Source organism: Benincasa hispida, chromosome 7 (genome assembly GCF_009727055.1).
Source record: "Benincasa hispida cultivar B227 chromosome 7, ASM972705v1, whole genome shotgun sequence".
Classification (NCBI taxonomy): domain Eukaryota; kingdom Viridiplantae; phylum Streptophyta; class Magnoliopsida; order Cucurbitales; family Cucurbitaceae; genus Benincasa; species Benincasa hispida.
The window spans coordinates 46,728,324-46,749,746 of NC_052355.1; the positions used below are offsets into that span (position 1 = coordinate 46,728,324).

At 32.0% G+C, this 21,423-nt stretch overlaps 1 protein-coding gene across 1 annotated transcript; it reads left to right on the top strand.

Annotated features, from left to right (window-relative positions):
- Positions 1-17,137: 17,137 nt before the first annotated feature.
- On the top strand, positions 17,138-21,148 carry LOC120080909 (zinc finger MYND domain-containing protein 15). Its single transcript, XM_039035586.1, has 11 exons — positions 17,138-17,287; positions 18,010-18,123; positions 18,243-18,361; positions 18,447-18,493; positions 18,561-18,661; positions 19,257-19,344; positions 19,725-19,833; positions 20,051-20,222; positions 20,353-20,424; positions 20,617-20,730; positions 20,804-21,148. The coding sequence occupies exons 1-11, from the start codon at positions 17,186-17,188 to the stop codon at positions 20,894-20,896; spliced, it is 1,131 nt and encodes a 376-aa protein (XP_038891514.1). The 5' UTR covers positions 17,138-17,185; the 3' UTR covers positions 20,897-21,148.
- Positions 21,149-21,423: the final 275 nt, after the last annotated feature.

The window sequence follows — 21,423 nt, forward strand, 5'->3', positions numbered from 1 at the left end:
TGTTACACCTCTCAATTTTTTGTGTAAGTGTCTCAATGTTACGCCTCTCAACTTTCCTCTTAGCATTAGACGATCGTGTAGGCGTTGGACGATTATGTAGGCAAGCGTTGGACGATCGTCGATCGTTTAGGCGGGTGCTGGATGATCGTATAGCAGATGCGCGGGCGCTGGACGATCGTGTAGGCGGGCGTTGGACGATCGTCAATCGTGTAGGCGGGCGCTGGATGATCGTATAGCAGATGCGCGGGCGCAATGTGATGGACTACGCGATGGGCATGAGCGCTAGATGATAGTTGTGCTGCGCTAGACGATGAGCAGATGCGTTGATCTGTGTGCCGCCGTTCGTCGTTCGTCCAGATCAGTATGCTCTTCTTCTCTTTCCTCTCTTAAACTCACAACAATTTTTGTTCTTATGTTATGCCTTTTAACTATTTGTGTAAATGTATGTGGATGGTTGTTGATGGATGTTTTAGGATAGTAATCTCTGTTTATGGCTTTCTGTTTAAATTACAAAGTTAATTTGTAAGGGCCCCTGCGTTTTTGGGCCTTAAACTTGCAGTTGAGTCTGTATTCGTTTTAGTTTGCAAGTGTATCTATAAGAAAAAAGAGGTGTAGATGGAAAGGTACAAACCTTCAAGGCTAGATTAGTAGCAAATGGTTATACCCAGGTTGAGAGGGTGGACTATGAAGAAACCTTCTTTCCTGTTACTATAATAAAATCTATTCAGATTCTCTTGTCTATTGCCATATATTATGACTATAATATATGACAAATGGACGTCAAGACTTCCCTTTTGAATGGTAATCTTGAAGAGATAATCTACATGACTCAACCAGAATGATTCATAGTACAGGGTCAAGAGCAAAAAGTTTGCAAGCTCAATCGGTCATCTATGGATTGAAACAGGCATTTAGATTTTGAAATATGAGTTTTGACATTGCGGTCAAAACATATGGCTTTAATCAAAATCTTGACGAACCTTGTGTTTACAAGAAGATCATTAATGGTTCGATAGCTTTCTTGGTGTAGTATGTGGACGATATCCTACTCATTGGGAATGATATAGGTTTTCTGACCAAAGTTAAGGAATGGTTAGCTGTTCAGTTCCAAATGAAAGATTTGGGTGAAGCCCAGTATGTTCTAGGGATCCAAATTATAGGGATTGTAAGAACAAAATGCTAGTCTTGTCTCAAGCATCGTATATTAACAAAATTCTTGTCAAGTATTCGATGTAGAATTCCAAGAAAGGTTTAGTAACTTTTAGGCATGGAATTGTTCTTTCCAAGAAACAATGTCCTAAGACACCTTAAGAGGTTAAGGAGATGAGACAGATTTCTTATGTATCTATGGTAGGTATTTTTATGTAGTCATGCTGTGTACTAGGCCCGATATCTACCATGAAGTGGGAATGGTCAGAAGATATCAGTCCAATCCTGAATTTAATCACTGAACAGCAATCAAAACCATTTTCAAGTATCTTAGAAGAACGAGAAACTATATGCTTATGTATGGTGCTAAGGATTTGATTCTTACAAGATATATTGACTCTAATTTTCAAACAAATAAGGATTCTAGGAAATCAACATCAAAATCAGTGTTCACTTTAAATGGATAGGCTATAGTTTGGCGAAGCATCAAGCAAGGATGCATCACAAACTCCACTATGGAAACTGAATACGTAATTGCTTGTGAAGCGGCTAAAAAGGTTGTTTGGCTAAATAAGTTCCTTACTAATTTGGAAGTCGTTTCAAATATGTCTTTGGTCATCAAATTTTATTGTGATAATAATGGTGTCGTGGCAAATTCTATGGAATCTAAGAGTCATAAAAGAGAAAAATATATTGAGCGTAAGTATCATCTCACTAGGGAGATTGTGCAACCGGGAGATGTGACTGTCACACAGATTACCTCATAGCATAATGTTGCTGATCCATTTACAAAGACTCTCACGACTAAAGTTTTTTAGGGACACCTAAGAGTCCGGGTCTACAAGATATAAGCCACTTAATCTAGGGCAAGTGGGAGATTTTATTGAGCATATTATATGCCCTAGTTTATTGTATTGTATTTGATACTGTACATCTCACTCATGGTATTTGATACTATTTATACTTCACTTATTCATTGTATTGTATTTGATACGGTACATCCCACTCGTTTTAGGACAAGTGGGAGATGGTTGGAGTTAATGTCCTAAATCGAGTGTATCTTGTAGTTTGTAAAGATAAATTATATATCTAATAAAATAAGAGATATTTTATTAATGTTTAGACTGCATTAAATCAATCCAATAAACTAAGATCCAAGGTTATTTTATGAAATTTAAACATGTATGTAGAGACATACAGGTGGATCATGTTTAAGTAATAACTTAAATGGTCTATAGCGGATGGATAAGGTTAGGTACCTTATCCTAGTGACACTACGAATACAGTCTGTTTTGTAGATGTTACAATTTTTGTAAAGTGCTACAAATAATCTAATCTTGATCGTTCATGTGGAGACATGCAAGTGGGAGTATTCTATATAAAGACTTTGTATAAGACTGGACCACGAAATGAATAGTCTCTCTATATAACACCGTTGGTAAAAGAAACTTACATTTCACTAGAATGACCATAAATGACTTGACCTTAATCCTGAGTGAGTTGTGAACTCATGTGTATGAGAGCAATCCTTTGATTTATATCGGTGAGAGTGGTCTTATTAGCCAACTCAAAAAGTTTACCGTTTTGAGGACTTGTTCAAGTAGGGAGCTGGAAACACAACTACACAAGATGAAATTCACTTCTTTCCCGACCTTAGGGAAAGTAGATAAATTTCTCTTTTAATAGTTGATTTCGGGTCTTGAACATTGAGGCCTCAACCTCTCATTGGCTCGATAGGTGTTAGTTTATAGTTGGACTATAAACTATCTGTTCATTAGAGGGATCAGTGATATTTAAGGAGTTAGATGTAACTACAGGGGTAAAACGGTATTTTGACCCAACTATAGAGTAATTTGTGAATGGTCAACTCACTATTGATTGGTTATATCTGTGGACACTGAAATAAATCTACAGTGTGAAGAGTGCAGTTATCGGTCTTTAGTAGATTGATCGGTAGTTAATGAAAATCGATTAATTTAATTAAAGAGGTAAATTAATTAATCTTATACCATTAGAGCTTTTAACCTGTAGGTCTATAAGATCCTCTTGTTAGCTCACTAAATGATATATAAGAGGAATGATTTGAATTGTTCAAATCAATTGCATATTGATGAGATTAATATAATATGATTAATTATAGTTGTGATCTATAATTAAGAGAAAAAATATTTGAATAAAATTCAAATATTAAAGAGATATATACATATAAATATGTGATAATTATATATTGATTAATTCTATATTAAATATGATTTAATATATTCATTTAATTGATTAATTAATTGGTTAATTAATTAATTAATTTTTGAGAAGTGGAGATAAATAAACATGTGATGTTTATTTATAAATTAATTAATTATATATATTAAATTAGATTTAATATATATGGTTATTTAATTATTGGACTAATTAATTAAATAAAAGTTATTTAATTAAATTAGAATAGAGTAGGAATAAGAAAGACTAGGAGAAGTGGGCCATCCCTCTTTTCTATTAATAGGTCTTCATGACTCATGTTTGTGACACAATTGAATTGGAAATTCTAAATCTAGTCTTGGATACCACACATCCCAATTCTTTCTCTACTACTTTTTCTTTTTCTTCCAAGTCTCGGAGACCACAAATCCCAATTCTTGGTATCCTAGAGAATAACAAGGTTTCACTTACGGTGGTGTCCCTTGATCACTGAAGAGACGTTCCAGAGGGAATCATGAAGAATTTGAGAATTTACAAAGGTAAGGTTTAGCTCCTCTCTTTTCTTCTCTTAAATGTATACTAATCTTGATTGTTTATCCATTATGTTATTATTTTTATCTCATATTTTGTTTATATAAAATCGAAAACAAAATTGCAAAGCGACCACACACTTCCACTTAGGATTCGATCTCTTCACATTATTCAAAGTTTGTGTAATTATATCAAATTCAAAAGTAACTTAAAATATACTTTAAAAAAAATCGTTATAGTTAAAATTGAAATTGAGACAAAATTTCGACGGGACAACTAAGTAGAGTTAAAGCTTAGATGTTTAGAGTTGTATGAAAAAGGGAAATAAAAGAAAATTAAGCTTAAAGTTCTTTAAGTTGCAAGACCAACAAAATGAAAATTAAGATTAGAATTTGAAAAATGTTGGTGAATGATAACAACGCATCAAGTTTGATGTTGGCGATCTCATAGATGAATATAAATTTTGAAGTTTATAAATATTGAAATTGATGCCTTACATTGATTTTTTGTCACACTATTACTTTGCATGTTCGTCCTACACTAAATTTGGATCCAACCACCCCTCTTTAAAGTTTGAATAATTTTATTGCCCTACTTCCTCCTTTTTCCGCTTACTCCATATACATAAGCCCATATAAAAGGTTGTCGGATATTTAACAGTCTCTACTCGTATTTTCTTAATAGGTTTGTTCACGAGGAACTACCTACTCTATTCTAGGAAGACTCTTAACCTACAACTAAACTATTAAACAATTCCTCAACCAACTAAATATTTTAAGTTGGATTATGTTGATGGCAAAATTCAGATAAAGGAGACACACCTCATTTTCGTGTGCCTTTTCAGTAAATTTATAATTTTGGAAAAGGAAGTTGACCCACAAGATAAGAAAAAAAAATATCAGTGTGGTGCATGCCACAAAACCTAAGTCAATATTTAGCAAAAGGGTTAGAGCAAATTAGAAGTGGGGAGAAGAACTTACCTTAGGTATTGCTTATGACCTCTTATTTATAGTGGGGTGGACTTAGTGTTCCGAATTCAAGTGGGATTAGGGAATATGGTTCTAAATCTAACTGGAATTAGGGAATGCAAATTTGGGGCAGGCCAAGGGGGCCTCGAATCATAGCCTATGAGAAGCAAGCTTTCGGAGATGGAAATCGGGATGAGGTCGAGGTGGGCAAGGTGGGCCAAATGGTCTAACCTACTTGAGGCCGAAGCGGGCAAGTTGGATCTCTTAGTCTAACCCCTCTCATTTCCTTAATTTCTTCCTCTCTTGGTCCATTGACCCAATTCTTATACTTCTCTTGTCTTCATTTGACTGTCATTGTTTCAGTTTTATCTTTAACGATTTGTCTCCCTGAGTTTGTAACGGTTGGTTTTTAAAAGTGACTTATAACAGACTCCATAGTCATATTCGATTTTTTTAAATACAACAAATGAAATATAGAAATTAATTGAACTATACAGTCCGTTCTATAATTTTTTATTTTTTATTTTTTTGTATATTGCATATATTTTCTTTGTGATTTTAAGTTGTCTGTTTATTCCATTTTGTCGAGTAATATCATAGAACTGTTGAATTTGTACTCTATTCAATGAGACAATAAAAGAGATATAATTGAAGTTTGATTAAGAAGAAAACTGGAACAACCAATTTTTATATTAAATTGAAAATGTTTTAATTTTTACTTTTAATTATTTTGTTTTTGACAACACAAGGAGGAGATCGAATTTCTTGCATCAAAGTTGATAGTATTTTTTTTTCATTTGAAAATTCATAATAAACATATTTTAGAGTTCAAATTGTTACTTTTTTTACATATATTGTATTTGAAAGTACATTAAAAATATAATGCATGTGTTGGAGAAAATAGTATAAGAACTGAATGCATTAGTAAACTGATTATAACTCAACTAGAAATAGTACACTCAATGTAATAATATTCAAATTCGAAAGAAAGTCAGATGGTGTAACATGGTTTAGATATTAAAATAACTAAAGACCTAGAAGAACTTCAAAACTTTTGGAGACTTAAAATATAGTCGAGACACGCTTCTGGTAAGCGTTGTCCTAAAGACAATTCTTCGCTCTACACAGACTACAGTGATCGTCTTAGCAAGATACAATGACTAATTCCGGTAGAACTGCAACATCAAACTATTCAGATCTGGCAGAACTCTTAGATACTTGCTTTCAACTCAATTCAAGAACAAAAGAAAGAAAGGAAGAAAAAAAAGAGAGAGAACTCTTCAATTTGGAATGAGATGCTTCAAATGAAGAAACGAGTAGTTTGGAGGTGCGGTTGGCGGAGTTCATGGATGGTGAGGGAGGTTGGAGGTGGCCTACAGTGTCTTAGGAGTTGCTTGAGATTTGGGGTCTTATTCAGTAGGGCCTAGGGTGAGGGAGGAGGATTATTGGGTTTGGATGCCGGATGCTAGTGGTCGGTTTTTTATCGATAGTGCGTAGAAGAGTTTGCATCCTCGTCATCCTAAGGTGTCTTGGGCTGGTATTTTGTGGGTGGGGGTATTCCACGTCACTCCTTCTGTACGTAGTTAGCTATGAGGGACAGGTTGGGTATGCGGGATTGGTTGAGGAGTTGGGGTGTGTTGTCAGAGGGGGGTGTCTTCTGTGTGGGGGAGGTGTGGAGTCGCGAGATCATTTATTTTTTGAGTGTGGTTTTGGGAGAGAGGTGTGGTCTGGTGTGTTGCGTCAGCTCGAGCTGCTTCCTGGCGGGTTGATCTTCTTGGTCTTATCTAGTGTGTTTATGGTTGTTTCTTTTTTTTGAACTTGTCGTTGTTTTTTGTTTTGCTGTTGTTCCTAGTTTGTGGAGTTTTGTTCTGGTCTTATCTTGATGGCTTTGTTTTGGTTTTGTTACCCTGTTTTTACTTGTGTTTTGTTGCTTTGATGCCTTGATCCCAGGCCGTGGGATCCCCTTTTGTTGTTGTATAATAATATCACATATTCTTAAAAAAAATGTGGTACAACAATTTGGTATTGTTGATGACATTTATGTGAAATCGATCACCAAATATTTGTGAAAAATAAATAAATCACTTTACCAAACAAGTTTTTACAAAATAAAATTAAACAAGATAACAAATAAATTTGAGACATTATTCATTACGCTTGAAACATAAAACAATGAGAACATTGTGTTTGATACCCATCTATACATAATAGCAAAAGCATAACAAAGTAAGCGAATTAAAAAATAATAACATAAATAGTGCAATATGGCTTAAACAATATGAGCAAAATCTCAACATCTATTGATTTTACATACTGGAAACCGGCCAACAAAAACAATAGATATCTTCTAAATACTTGTTTTAGAGATCAACAATTGTTAGATTTTTTTTTTTTTTTTTCTTAAACCAGCATTTATAAACACAATCTATCAAAGCATGCAAAATCTATAAATTCAAAATGAATTTGAGCGTGAATTCCAATTCCAATACAAAATGATCACGGACACAATCAATTTATTAAACTAAATCAATATTTATACAAAAAAACAGAATATTTGGTTTTTGTAGATACACAAAATGGAATAAAAGATTGTTTTATAATATATATAAGTAAACAGAATAACAAACAAATTGAGTAAAAAACAGAATTAATATCAAGTTCCACTATCTAGATGAGATCCCATTAACAAAAAATTTGTTAAAAGACATGAAGGCAACCAACGGAAACACATAAACTAGAACGAATATTATCAATATGAATTCAACGTGGGCGAGGACAGAACCTAAAATTTTCTTAAGATTGTTATATGAATAACATAAAAAAAAATAAGAGAAAATACATAACCTCGTAAGGTAAGAAAATCTGAATCCAATGATTTCACGTTGTAGTTAAAACGATTTTACTCATCCTAATGCTTGAGTTTCATGAATAATCATCTTCCAAGATAGAATAGATTAATTTTCTTATTGAAGTAGTACTTCGTCCGCAAGATCCAATGAACTATATTTTGTGGAAATAAAACGAACTTCAACAAATTTATAAAAAGGGAGAAAGTTTTAGTGGGAGAAAAATGCTTATGAAAAAGTTTTTAAAAGCAATTTGAAGAAGAGGCATATTTGTAGACTATTCGAATGACCACGAATAGTCGTCTATTCTTCAAGTTGGTTATTTTCAAAATGACACATTCATTCATGAAACAATGCAGCTTTACACGAAAGGTCACTACCATTTATTCCAACATTTGTGAGTTAGGTTCTTCGTGTGTCATTGTAAAAGTTGTTACTTTATAGATAAGTACTAAATTGTAATCGCTTAACTCTTAAACATTAGTGAATTATCTTTTATGGACTATCTGCCTCTCAGATGTAGGTGGTTATCACCGAATTGGATTAACAATTTTTGTGTGTTATCTCTTATTTTTCTATTTGGTATTATCTTGTTATAGAACGAGCCAAATCATTTAACATTTGTTGTCTAAGTGGCGAGTCATTTTATTTTTCAGATTGGACCAACTTTTGAGCCAGACTTAAATTTTGTTTAAATGATTGAGTTTTAAGAGACTCGTGTTTTTTAGTAAATAGTAATATTTGAGTGCAGCCTAAATTACATCAATCTTCAAGCATCTTTTTCAATTATAAGAGACAAAAAAATATTTAAAAAAAAAACTGCTACATAACAATGAATATTTGAGTGGGTTACATAAATATGGAGTTCAATTTCATGAAATTAAAAGTTGGTGATTTATGATGAGGTAAAATTAAATTTTCCAAAAAGTAAAATAAGAAAAAGAGAGATGATTTTTCAAAAACAATGATGAGCTACGGAATTTAGCATTCCGACACTCTATTAGATCCTAAGCCTATTAACTAGTAGTAAGCAGTGATAGTTTAAAAGTAATACAAACAAAAACATGAAAACAAAACATGAAAATTTTAAAATTAATATAATTAAATATTGGGAGTGTTATGTTGTACTTGTAGCATCTTTTTTTAAAAAAAAAACATCATTCAACTCGAAGGCAAGAAGTGTGCATCTTCAATAAAACATCACCAAGGGGCACTAATTTAACCTAGAGCCTATTCCTAACCCTCCTTATATTATAGTTAAAATGTCGACATAAAATGTGAGATTTATATTTATTTGATTCATGAACTTTTAAATATGTTTATTAAAAAAAATCAAATTTAAATTTTATGTCTAACGAGATCTTAAATGTTTAATTGTGCCTAGCAAATATGTCAATTTAAAAATTAAAAAAATCATAGATTAAATTTATAAATGTGAAGGTTTAATATGATCAAATAGACATAAAGTGTAAAGGTTAAATTGAAAATTTAGTCTTCATAATTTGGAAAAAATATTTAGAATTTTGTATTTATGATTTGATAAAACTTGATAAATAGTCAAATACTTTGATAAAAATCTAATAAATATTTCTTATCGTTGAGACTATTTATGATGGTTTTATTAGATCAGAGAGACTAAATTCTAATTATAAATAATAAAGATTAAATTTTAACATTTTTTAAATTATAGAGACGGAATTTATGATTTAATCCACTTTAAAATCTCGATATATTTTGACAGAGAGAAAGACAAAGAGAAAAACGATGCTTGCATGCGTTTTACAAAATTTGTTAGTATTTGATTGGAGTTGTATTTGTTTTATGCAGTTTCCCAAACGCCACAAAAAACAAACCTCTTCTTTTAAACAAAATAATCAACCAATATAAATTTGCAACCAATCCAATGTACCGATTAAACCAAATCCTAAAAAACAACTACCTATCATTTTTTTTTTTTTTTTCTAAAAACACTCAAATCAAACCATTTATTTGACACCCGTTGAGAATCCCACATTGAAAAAATCAAGGGGACTCACACTCTTTATAGGATAGATGTGTTACTCTTTTCATTGTCAATTGATTTTGAGATGGAACCCTGTATTATCTAATATATCCAAAAGAGGTAGATTTCTTAACAATGTATATTAGTCCTTTTTTTGCTATTTTTGTAAATAATTTGACATTTTTTTTATCTGGGAAAAAATTTCTTATTTTAATCTATGAAATACACTTTTTGAGAACAATTTTTTTTAAAAAAAATCAATGTTATAATGATGTAAATTAGATATTGATGAAGGTTGTCTAAGATAGAGTCCAAACCTAAAGAGGGTTTTAAAGCTTACATAGAACTCCGAACCTCTCAAAAAAAAAAAAGTCAAGTCTTTAGATTTTGGATCTACCGATCGAGTTCATGAAGTTTCACCAAAGGAGAAATGATTGAGTGGAACTCGCCACTGACACTTTGCAACTTCAGAGATCACATGGCGATCTTGCACATAATCCTAAGCAGGAATTGGACAAACATTATAAATAGTCTGAAGGGATAAACAATTCTCTTTATACTTAATGAAGTTAAATACTTTATTTACAAAGTTAGATATTGAAATGTAGTTGATTTGACACTACATCAACCTAAATACTCTTTCAAGTACATAGAATTTAGATTTATGAAAAACAAAAGTCACACAAGTTTATATGAATTAAAAAAATAGAATATATATATATATATATTATATACAGGTGTTAAAGAGGTGTAGATGAAAATGTTAGATATAGGAAAGGTTTTGAAGTTGAAAAACGAGAGTTCACTTTGGAGGACACGACAGGATGATTATAATAATTAGAATTTTGAGAAGAAAAAAAAAATAAAAAGAAAAGGGAAAGGGAAACATCATGGGTTTAGTCAAAATGGAATCTTGATCTAAGTTTTTGAGATTATGGGCCCACTAGCCCTCACCATTTGCCACGTTTATTTGACAATTAATTTATGCACTGTATTTCATTAATCATCAAATTAGGGCAATAATGTCCCCTCTTCTCATAATGCTCTTTCATGATTTTCCTTCTGTACGGTCCTTCTCTACAGAAACAAATATCTTATTAAATTATATAATCTTATTATTATTATTCATTCTTTTTTTAACTTAGGATAAAGGGGAAACATAAATATTCTTTGTTTTTCGAATAAAATATTTTGTGGAGATTCTTTTCACTTGTACCACAAGCCATCTTTACCATCCAAGTCGAGGCTTTTAAAGTGGTCCTTATTGCACTATAATACACAATCATACAATAACACCACCTCCGACATTTTTATGCTCTTTTTATTTACTCACCAAACATTAATTATCATTTTCTTTGCATCCTTTCTTCTATGTCCCTAAACAAAATTCATTTTAGTTACCAAATCTATACACCAATGTCAATCAAATTTTATGAATATAATAATTTAAATAGTTAAAATGAGCATAGTTTAATTGATATCAAATATGTACTATCGATCTCGAGGTTAAAGGTTTGATTTTCTACCTCATACTACAAAAAAAAAACAAACCTGAATATATATTCTTTTTAGTAACGTTGTTTTAGAAGTGGTCTTCATTGGAGTTAATTGTCGAAGTTGGTCATCGAAAAGAGTCGTCCGTGCTAGTCGCTGGAAGTGGTCGTTGCCAAAATTAGGAGGCTGGAGGTGGTCTTCACTAGAGTTAGCCGCCATAGTGATCGTCGGAGTTGGTTGCATAGGTGGTCGTCAAAGGTGATCCTTGCCCACTGGAGGTAGTCATAGCGAAATTGGACGTTGGAAGTGGTCTTAGCTAGAATTGACTATCGAGTGATCATAAGAGGTAATTGTCATAGTTGGTCACCAGAGGTAGTTGTTAAAATCAGTCACTGGTGAATGGAGTTATTGAAAACATTGAAGGAAGAGAGAGTTGGTTATTTAACCACTAAATGGTAAATAGTTTCATTGCAGCGAAATATGGGTTAAAATAATCCTTTACTTCCACTTATTTTAACACGCACCCCAAATGCTAAATGACCTATTATAGCCCACTCAACACACTCTAAGTTGGAGGCCCAACCCACTATTAATTGATAGTTCATATCTTATATTAGTAAAATTATGTTCATTATATTAGTCGAATTATACTCATGTTTTTACTTATATATTAATGATATTTCCTTTGGTTTAGGTGATGTGAAATTTAGTCTCATTCCCAACTTAGACGTGTAAAACAATGTTAAATTATGTGTTTATAGTCTTTATATACTTTGTGAGTTTTTAAACATAAATACAATCACATATTGATTTGGATGTCAGATCATGTGTTTTTATTAACTTAATTTGGCATGTTTGTCAATTTATTTTGTTATTGGTTATCACAACATGCTAATTCAATTAACTTTTATATAATGGAGGGACATATCATATACAAAATTGAAAGTTCTTGAATTTATTAAAAAATAATAATTTTAAAGACAAATTGATACAATTTTGAAAAGTTTAGAAGTCTATATTAAAAAATTTGAAATACTAATACTAAAAATACAGATAATGCAGCTATAATCCAATCTTCAAACATTAGAAATATCAGACAAACCTGAAATAAATAGACTAATTTTATAGCTGGATACTAATAATAGTTTATTAAAAGAAAAAAAAAAGTGATTAAGCCAACACGGTTAAATATTCTTAGTCAAAAAGTACTTTTTCCCCTCTTTTTAATCTTTAATACAACACAAGGAACTTTAAATCTGGTACCCAAGAATTTGGTTAGATTGAAATAGCATAAAGGACATACAAAAAACACTTTTTTTAAAAATACAAAAAAACAATACAACAATACTAAGAAGACAGATAAATTAGGCATAAACTATCACTTAAATAATGGTTAGCCCATTAATAAAATTATTGAATAATCTAAATTAATATTTGTTTAGTTGTTATTTGTCCTTTGTGATTTTCCTTTATTTGAAAATAACTCTATTTTATATTAATTAATATTTAAGTTTAATTAGTTATTTGTCATATTTTCTTGTAAAGTTATAATTAACCACTTTAGAATTGCAGCGAATTATTAGATTTTTTTAGAATGACTCTGGATTTGGAGGATAGATTTTTTTAAAAAAAATTGGTTGCATTGTCAAAAAAGTACTTTGGCCCCTTTTTCTTTTTAATACAAGGGACTTTAAATCTCACACAACAAAGAAAAATACTGTTTTTTATTTTTTAAGGATTGGATAAATGACATGATGTTTCAATGAAACAGGGAAACAAAGCATCTTTCATGTGCTTCCAATCCAACACAAATAAACATTGCCAACTCAATAATCTTCCCATAGAGTTGGGACAATTACTTATAATGATTTGATTTTTGTTTTTTGTTTTTTTTTTTTTTTTCAAATTTAATTGTATTATCCAATATAATCTCTCCGATTACGACAACTCACCAATCTCCCATTCTCTTCTTTCTTTCTAATATTATCATTCATTAATTACTATTTAACTAATATGTGTTGATTCGTTTCAATTGGGTGGACGGTTCTCACACACTTGGCAAATCTCTCAACTTCATTTATTTTTATAAAAAAAATTCATTATTGTTTCATATTTTCTCACTTTCATTGCCCTATTCAATTGAGTAATTGATTCATTTTTTTTTCTTTTGTGGACTCAATCTAATTTTACTTTTAAATTATGTTTGATTTGGTGGGGATACGAATATTTTTATGTTTATCTATGAGAATCTTTTTTCCCCCTTCCCTTTTTCTATATTTTTGTGCTTTTTTTTTTTTTTTTCAAGATGTTTGGAGATTTAAAGATGTTGTTTATTGCAACACAATCTCCTTTTGTAAAAGTTGTGAATTTTTTAGGGGTAATAGGAGACATACAATTTTTTAATCTAAATCTAAATGGTTATTTTAAAATAGTCTCGTGTGGAGGTCTCATTGAGTAATTTTTTCAACATTTGATGCAACGACAAGTGTGAAGATAAGACAATTTTGAACTTGTGTTAGAAGAGTATGAAAAAGTGAAGATAGATAAAGGGAATTGGAAGAAAGTGAATGTCCATTTTTGTTGATATAATATGTCGGTGGGGGATCGAACTTCGGATTTCGAAGTTGATAATATAAATTTATTCAAGGTAAGGTGAGTTATGTTTATGTTGACAAGTAAATGTCAATTGTTACCGAAACAAATTAACAAGTATAAAATTATTTTTTGTAGTACAATAAATATTTATTGATAATTAAAGAAGCAAATGATGTTGAATATTTATAGCAAAAGAAAGTGAAACTTTTATGAATATTTGAAACATAAAAAATGGATTTAATTGTGCAGATTAAATTCATGGCTAATTAGAAACTTCAAATTGAATTGAAACCATCAAATTAGATGATGTTTCATGTATAAATTTAACATATATGAAAGTCAAATTTGTACTTTCTTCATTTTGAATGTGTTATATTTGATTTTTGCCACGTAACAACTAGATTGAGTTAAACTTGATAAATGTTTCAATTTTTGTATTTATTTGATTTTATTCTATATTTTGGAGAGTTACTGAGTTGCTAGCCTATAATTAGCAACTTGTTTCTTCATCGGTAATATCCAATTCTTATTTGAAGAGTTTTCTCATTTCTTTCTTTATTTTGTTTTTGAGTTGAGAGCAAGAATCCAATAGTTCTGTCAGATCCGAGTAGTTTGAGATTGCATTTCTACCATAATTGGTCATTGTATCATGCTGAAACGATTGTTGTAGCCTACTTGGAACCTGTGTAGAACAAACAACAGGATAGTACTTATCATAAGCGTGTCTCGATTACCTTTTAATGTCTTAGCTATTTCAATTCATAAGATTTGTTATATTATTTAGCTTACTTTTAGGTTTGAACATCATTATCATATACAATATGTATATTGTATCTAACTGAGGTGTATTCAGTTTATATATATATATATATATATATAATCCTTTGATAACACGGATTCCTATTTCTCAATGATATCCCACGATCAAGACAATTGGCTAAATCCCGTGAAACCATTTCATAGAAGTTCATTGATATCTTCTTTTTATAAAGCAACTCGACTTCGATTCTTGAATAATCCACATCACTTCTGCTTCTATTGTAACAAAAGATTCCCTTTTTATGTGGATTATGTGGAAAAGGCTCGTATCAATAATTATGATTTTACGGACAATTCCTCAATATCTGATATAAATATTTTCTACAAAACTCCATAAGTCTAAATAGAATTTACCAATTCCTTTGTATTTCATTTGTAGTTGTTGCAAATTCCAATTTGAGTATTAAAGTCTCTTTATTCCTACGTTCATATATATTTCATGCATTACATCTATTACACCTATGAAGTTAGGTAAAATTTCATGTGATTCAGTAAACATAATATAAATTCCATCATTGCTAGATCGATCCATTTTATGATGAATAAGCAAATAATGAGATTTTTTTTATAAATGGGAAATAAACAAAATGTTTGGGGGTGGAAATGAGAGAATGTCTACAATACCTGGGTTTAATTAGATACAATTTGAAGGTTTTTGTAGATATATGTGTTTTTATCTGCCACATTGGGATTCACAACCAAATGTGTCTTTATTCCAACCACCGTGAAAGCTCCATACAGAGGGTAGGCTGGTTCGCTTGAAAAGAATCTTTTCTATGATCAGACTTGACCATGTTGTGCATGACCAGGCTCCGTAAGATCTAGTAGAATAGGTGATATATATGGTATAATACAGATTATGTTTTATCTATGAGGTACATTAGTAGGTGTTACAATAATACGTAGATGAGTTTTGGCTGGTAGAACCACTCTATTGTCCACTTCTAATAAACGTGATTGACCCAATTCTAGATCATCTTCTGGAATCGTATAACTGTCCAAAGTGAGTGACTGTTCATCGGAATTGTTATAGTCAGAATACTCATAAGTCTGATACCATTGATGTCCAATAGCTTTGATAGTCATGGCTGGATCTACTACTACCTCGTCCATTGAGTATAAGAGAGCAAAGGATGGTATAGCAATGAACATCGGAATGATACTAGGAAAAATGGTCCAAAGAATCTCGATAGTAGTTCCATGAACAATCCTTTGCGGTATTGGATTTTTTTGATAGTGGAAATGCCATAAAGCGCGGGCAAGGTCAACTACTTATTGTATTACAGTATTACACAACTGAGCTCACTCAGGAAAAGCCACTTATATATATCTCAATAAATAGTTTAATTACTGAACAATATATTCATCTTGAAAAATAGAAATTTAATAAACGAAAAATACATCAGAACTCACTATATGAAAAGAAAGAACTAATTTCAGTTCTTTAAAGTTTAAAATTCATTTTGGTGATTGATCTACTAAAATGTCTATTTTAGTCATTTAACTTTTAAAAAAATAATGAAATTATTTCGGATATGTATACTAATATATTAATATGAGCAAGATTTAAAAATATCACTCAATCGGTTCATTTCAAATGACAAAGTTGTAATTGCAGTAAGAGGGATTAAAAAAAAAAAAGAGTAAAATGAAATTGAAATCAAATTTAAGAAACCAAACTAGATTTTTTCCCATAATTATATATTAACCGACATCATGTGTTATCCGAAATAGGATTATCAAATGGTAACAACCTAATATGACAATTAAGTGTAAACATGATGATTGAGTCAAAATCAAATTATTTTTAGGGGAAAAGAAAATTCCTTAAGAACCATCCATGAAATTGAATACACCGTGTCCCGCAAAATAATCTAAGCTTTTGAATTACCACAAAACCACATGCTTAAAAAGCTATGCAAATTGCTCCATGCTTGCTTTCATCCCCTAATATTGTGTCCCTCCCTACTTTATTCATTAAGTTTTAAATATATTCTCTACCACTTAGAAAACAAAAACAAAAACAATGATAAGTAATAATCATAATTAAGTATAAACTATATAAAAATTAAATATGATATTAGATGAACTTAAATATACTAAAATGAGTTTAGCTCAACAATAATTGACATGACCTTCACCCTTAAGAGTGGAAGGTACAATCTCTATCCCTAGAATTGTTGTACTAAAAAAATGAACCTAAATATAATTCCACTGATTAAGTTAGGTTTCAAGTTACATAATTTAAACAAATAAAAAAAAACAGACTAAATTTCTAATAGAAGATAGGGACAGTCAAATAGCATTCGGGCCTAAAGTATTTCCAAATATGTCATAATGCAAAAAAAATTATAAAAATAGTAAAATTTAGATCTAACTCAAATATAACAATATGCCATATTGCTAATTTTGGTATGTTTGCAATTAGCCTGGAGTTACTGTACACAAGTGCTATGATGGGCCAATTGGGCAGATCCGAGTTCAGGCCCAGATGAACGGAAGGACAAATGAGGCCCAAATAGGCCCATATTTCTAAGCTATGCTTTGATTCGTACCGCGAAAAAACTCATCTGGAGTCGGAAAAAATGGAGTGCGCCGGCAAGGGACGAGGAACTCGTTGCACCGGTCCGGCCACGCGACGCTGTGGTCGCTGCGGAGTTGTTGCTTACTGTTCAGTCGATCACCAGGTTCTTTTGTTGTTTACAAGGCTCCCTGAATTTTGTCATATGAGTTATGTTTTTAAATTTTAAGACGCCTTTTGACTGAGTAATTCTGAATCTGGTTATTGTCGGTTCAACGATATGGTCGAATTGTATAAGTTTCGATAGTTTGAAATTCATTCAAATTTGAGCGAGTTCTTCTAAGGTTTGGCTTGCAATAGGTGATAATTGGTATTGCGCTTTGAATGACTATTAATTTATACTTCAACATCTTGTGTGGCATGGTGTTATGAATCTGAGAGAAAGAAATTTAGTCGCAAGGTTATATTATTTGGCTATTGCTAGTGAGGAGGATATGTAAGGCTACTGGAGCTGTAAAGTTACTAGCCTTTTCCCCCTGTCTCTTATACACATCTAGATGTGTATAAGATATATATATAAAGTACTTCTGAATTTACAATTTGTTTCAACAATACTCTTAATTCTGGAAAGCATTACAATATTACTGTTGACCTTTCGTAGAAAATTATTAGAAATTCTTTAGAGTTTTGAATGAAAATTGGAACTTGAAACTGTGTGGCAGTGACTTAGAACGAGTTGAAGAATAAAGGTATTTTTGAAACAAATGCCAAAGTTCAAGGGTATTTAATTTATAATTATGGCCATTAGTTTAGTTTAGTTTAATCTTACAGTTTGGTGGAAGCTATTCCTTGTTTCAAGCCATCATCCTATTTGAAAATTGGCCATAGGTTAAACATTGGGATGATCATAAAGATGAATGCAAAAGGTTTGAACTACAAATGGAGAGAATAGATGCCCTGAATGAGTTCCCTTTCACATTTTCCGAGGAGGCTACTGTTCAGGTATTGGGTATCTTCTTAAGTTGTTGCATCCTTTACCCTGTACCCGCGGCAATAAAACTGATTTTATATGCTACTTTGAACATAATTGATTGAACTTCTTCTTCTGTTGTTTTGTGAAGTTGTGTCAAAAACAGGAGAGTAGATGCTCATTCTTGAGCAAAAGGGCCATCCACAAAATTGGAATGTGGTTTTACGAATGTCCTTGTGGGGAAGCTGCTGCGTCTTATAATTTCTCAAGGTCTCCTATCTTGAAGTTGTTCTATTTATTGAGGAATCTTTTATATTCACATTAAATATTTCTGCCATTTCTATTTCACCTGCAGATTAAATGATGGTTGGGTTCTACCTAGAGTCCTTTGTCCATGTAGTGGTATCATCTCTCTCCTAGTTCTGTACTGTTAAGTTAATGCCCCTAGAATAATCAAATAAACATGCAGAACCCCTTTCACCAATAACAAAACGCTTACACAGTTGGAAGGACTATTATGATTGGAGATGCATCCCCCTTCACTCTCCTGCTGCTTTGATTCTTCATTGGGTATGTTTCGATTAGACAAGGTTGGAGTCTAATTAAGTTATTTAGCTTCATAATCACTCCCACATAATCTCACTTGTTCTATTGAAGTCTTAACTTTTGATCCTAATATGACTTATCAATTTTTTTTTTTCAATAAGAAACCGATCTTTCATTAAGAAATACGGCCATGAACCTCACTAGGGCAGAGAACAAAGAGATAGAGATGGTCAAGAGATTATCTATGGTGAAACTCTTTGCGACTTATCAGCAACTATTTATCAATTGCAATAACTTTCTCTTTTCTGATTCTTCCTCCAGAAAGAAAATTGCCTTCCAATTTCTTTTTTCATGTTCAATTGTCTGGATCCCATTTATTCTAGATTCTAAGCAAAAAGCTTCCTTTTGCATCCTGTGCTGGAATCCCTTGAATCTATTATATGGCGCTTCGAATGACCAAGTACGGGTCTCGCTAGGGTTTAGAGAGAAATATTGTAAAATATTTGAACCAGACTATTGACATGTAATTGAACTAGGTTTCCTGAAGAAATGTTGATTCCTAATTTAAGAATATTCATCATAGAACGAACATTTATGTGTCCTCTTTCTCTTAGTTCAGCCACTTACAATAAGTTATGCTGTGCAAGTTGCTGGTTTGGAGCCCTTGACTCCAGAATTTGGCGACACATTATGCATACATTATCTAGGTATGATTTACCTCCAAGCTTCTTTTAGACATACAACTTATATTTAGATGCTTCTTTCATTTGAGGATACTATCCGTAGAATGTGGCGTTGGTTATATAATCATACTAGATATCCAATTAGATGATTCTTTCATGTGAAGATACTGACTGTAACAGGCAACTTTGGTTATATATGTTTCTCATATCTATACTTTTCATACTGGTTACTTGGATCACTGGAAGGAAGTTTACTGGGCACAATTTTGTTATAGGGTTCCAAAAGTTTTGCAAAGACGTGACTCTGCTATTGGAAATTTTCAACATACGCACATTGAAGATGCTCAAAGGACCTGCTTGCTTTTATAGGAATTGATTAATGTTAGTTTTCTTATGCTTTTCAGGGCCTGAGAAGGAGCTTCCACAGCTCTCCGTTTTTGCTGAGCTGCTTGCACTTTTCCCTGGGGTGGCATTACAAATAGAGCTTGTTGGGCCTAGAATTCCAGAAGAAATGTGAGTTGTGAAGACAGGATGGATTCGAATAAGTTCTATAACGCTAGTAAAGTGCATTGCAAATCAGAACGACCAAAGGCTTGACCTTTTCCCACATATTTGCTGTGTCTTTGGCTATTTATTAGCCATAGCCTATAAGTTATGCGACACTCTATGGTGTCTGCAAATATTTTTAAAATGGTACTGAATGGTCTCCTTTGTGCTTTGGGGTTGCTAGGAATGGTGAGACCATTGACCTTTGCAGTTTTGCTAAGTGTCTTCAGATGGATTGTGTTTGCAAATCTTCTAGCAAAGCTGTTGACAGGGATGTATATTCTAATAAATATCGACAGTTGTCATTGAAGCTTCGAAGAGGGCTTTACCATGATTGTTACAAAGACATTATCAAAGTTAGTTTCTTTGTCTGACTCTCATCCTCAAAGAAAACAAACTTTTATTGTATTATTTATTTCTTTAACGTTTGTTTTTCATCTTACATGATCTTTTGGCTGTTTCTCATTACTTGTTTTATCCGGATAGGATTGTTATCCTCACTTGATCATTGCTCCAAATGCTGGGATTGCTGCGTATTCCAGTTGGCTACCTACCATTGTATGTCGATACTCTTTACAAACTTAAACTACCTTATGATTATGCATGTTTGTAACTTCACAATTCAAGTGTTATAAATTTAGACCTAGAAGTAGAACTACTGTATAAATTGAGCACTTTCTTGTTTCTTATACTCACTGTCTTACTTTTTAATCATCACCAACAGCATATTTGTTTGGATGAATGTAACAGGAGCTCATTAAGGAAATAAAAGTCCCAGCAATCTTTTCTGATTTCTGTGAAGAAGCTTGCCATCTTGGAGCTTCTTGTTTGAGCAGTGCGACAGGCCGTCCCATTACTTTCCCGGTAAGTGTCCACCATTGCCCCCCTTTTGACGCCAAGAGCACACTTATCAATTTGTCTTTGTTTTGCCTTGCAGATTCAATTAAACCCATTTCGGCAACCAATAGCTATGGAAGACACTGCTCTGTTTCTTCCTTGCTATTCAAATTGCTTCCTCTATGGATTCTAAATCTACCAAAAGCGCCAGTTTCACTTCACTATCTCGTTTCAACTCAGGTCTGTGCTTTTTGCGGTAGGGGATTGATTAGGTGAATCAAGTGGTTGCTTGTTTATTAAGAGGATATTTTAAGTTTGCTTTCCTTGTCACTATATCTCAAGATTTTGCCGCCTTAGGCATATGATTGACAATTTTCTGGATTATATATTTATGTTTTTTAGTTCAGGAGTAGTTGGTCAATGAGTATGCCCCTAGAGTTGTGTATTATCTATTCCCATATATATATATTGAAATGACTAACTAGTAGTATATAATATCATCATTATTATTATGCCATGGTTCTTTTATAATAATTGACCAAGTCAAATTGAAATTAGCTTGAGTGGTCTCGGGAACGTGGCCATTACATTATACCTTAGAAAGTCAACATTTCTTTGGGTTTAAATTTAATGGGTTCTACCTTTTTATTCGCACCAGTTTTATAAAAGAAAAATAAATACTTGAATAATTTTTTAAAAAATATGTAATAGAAGATATAT

Excerpts from the sequence above, each read along its gene's own strand:
- LOC120080909 (XM_039035586.1), top strand. The coding sequence starts at position 17,186 with ATGGAGTGCGCCGGCAAGGGACGAGGAACTCGTTGCACCGGTCCGGCC. Across the intron at positions 18,662-19,256 it reads CTGCTTTGATTCTTCATTGG|CCACTTACAATAAGTTATGC; the intron begins GTATGTTTCGAT and ends CTCTTAGTTCAG. Across the intron at positions 20,731-20,803 it reads GCCGTCCCATTACTTTCCCG|ATTCAATTAAACCCATTTCG; the intron begins GTAAGTGTCCAC and ends TTTGCCTTGCAG.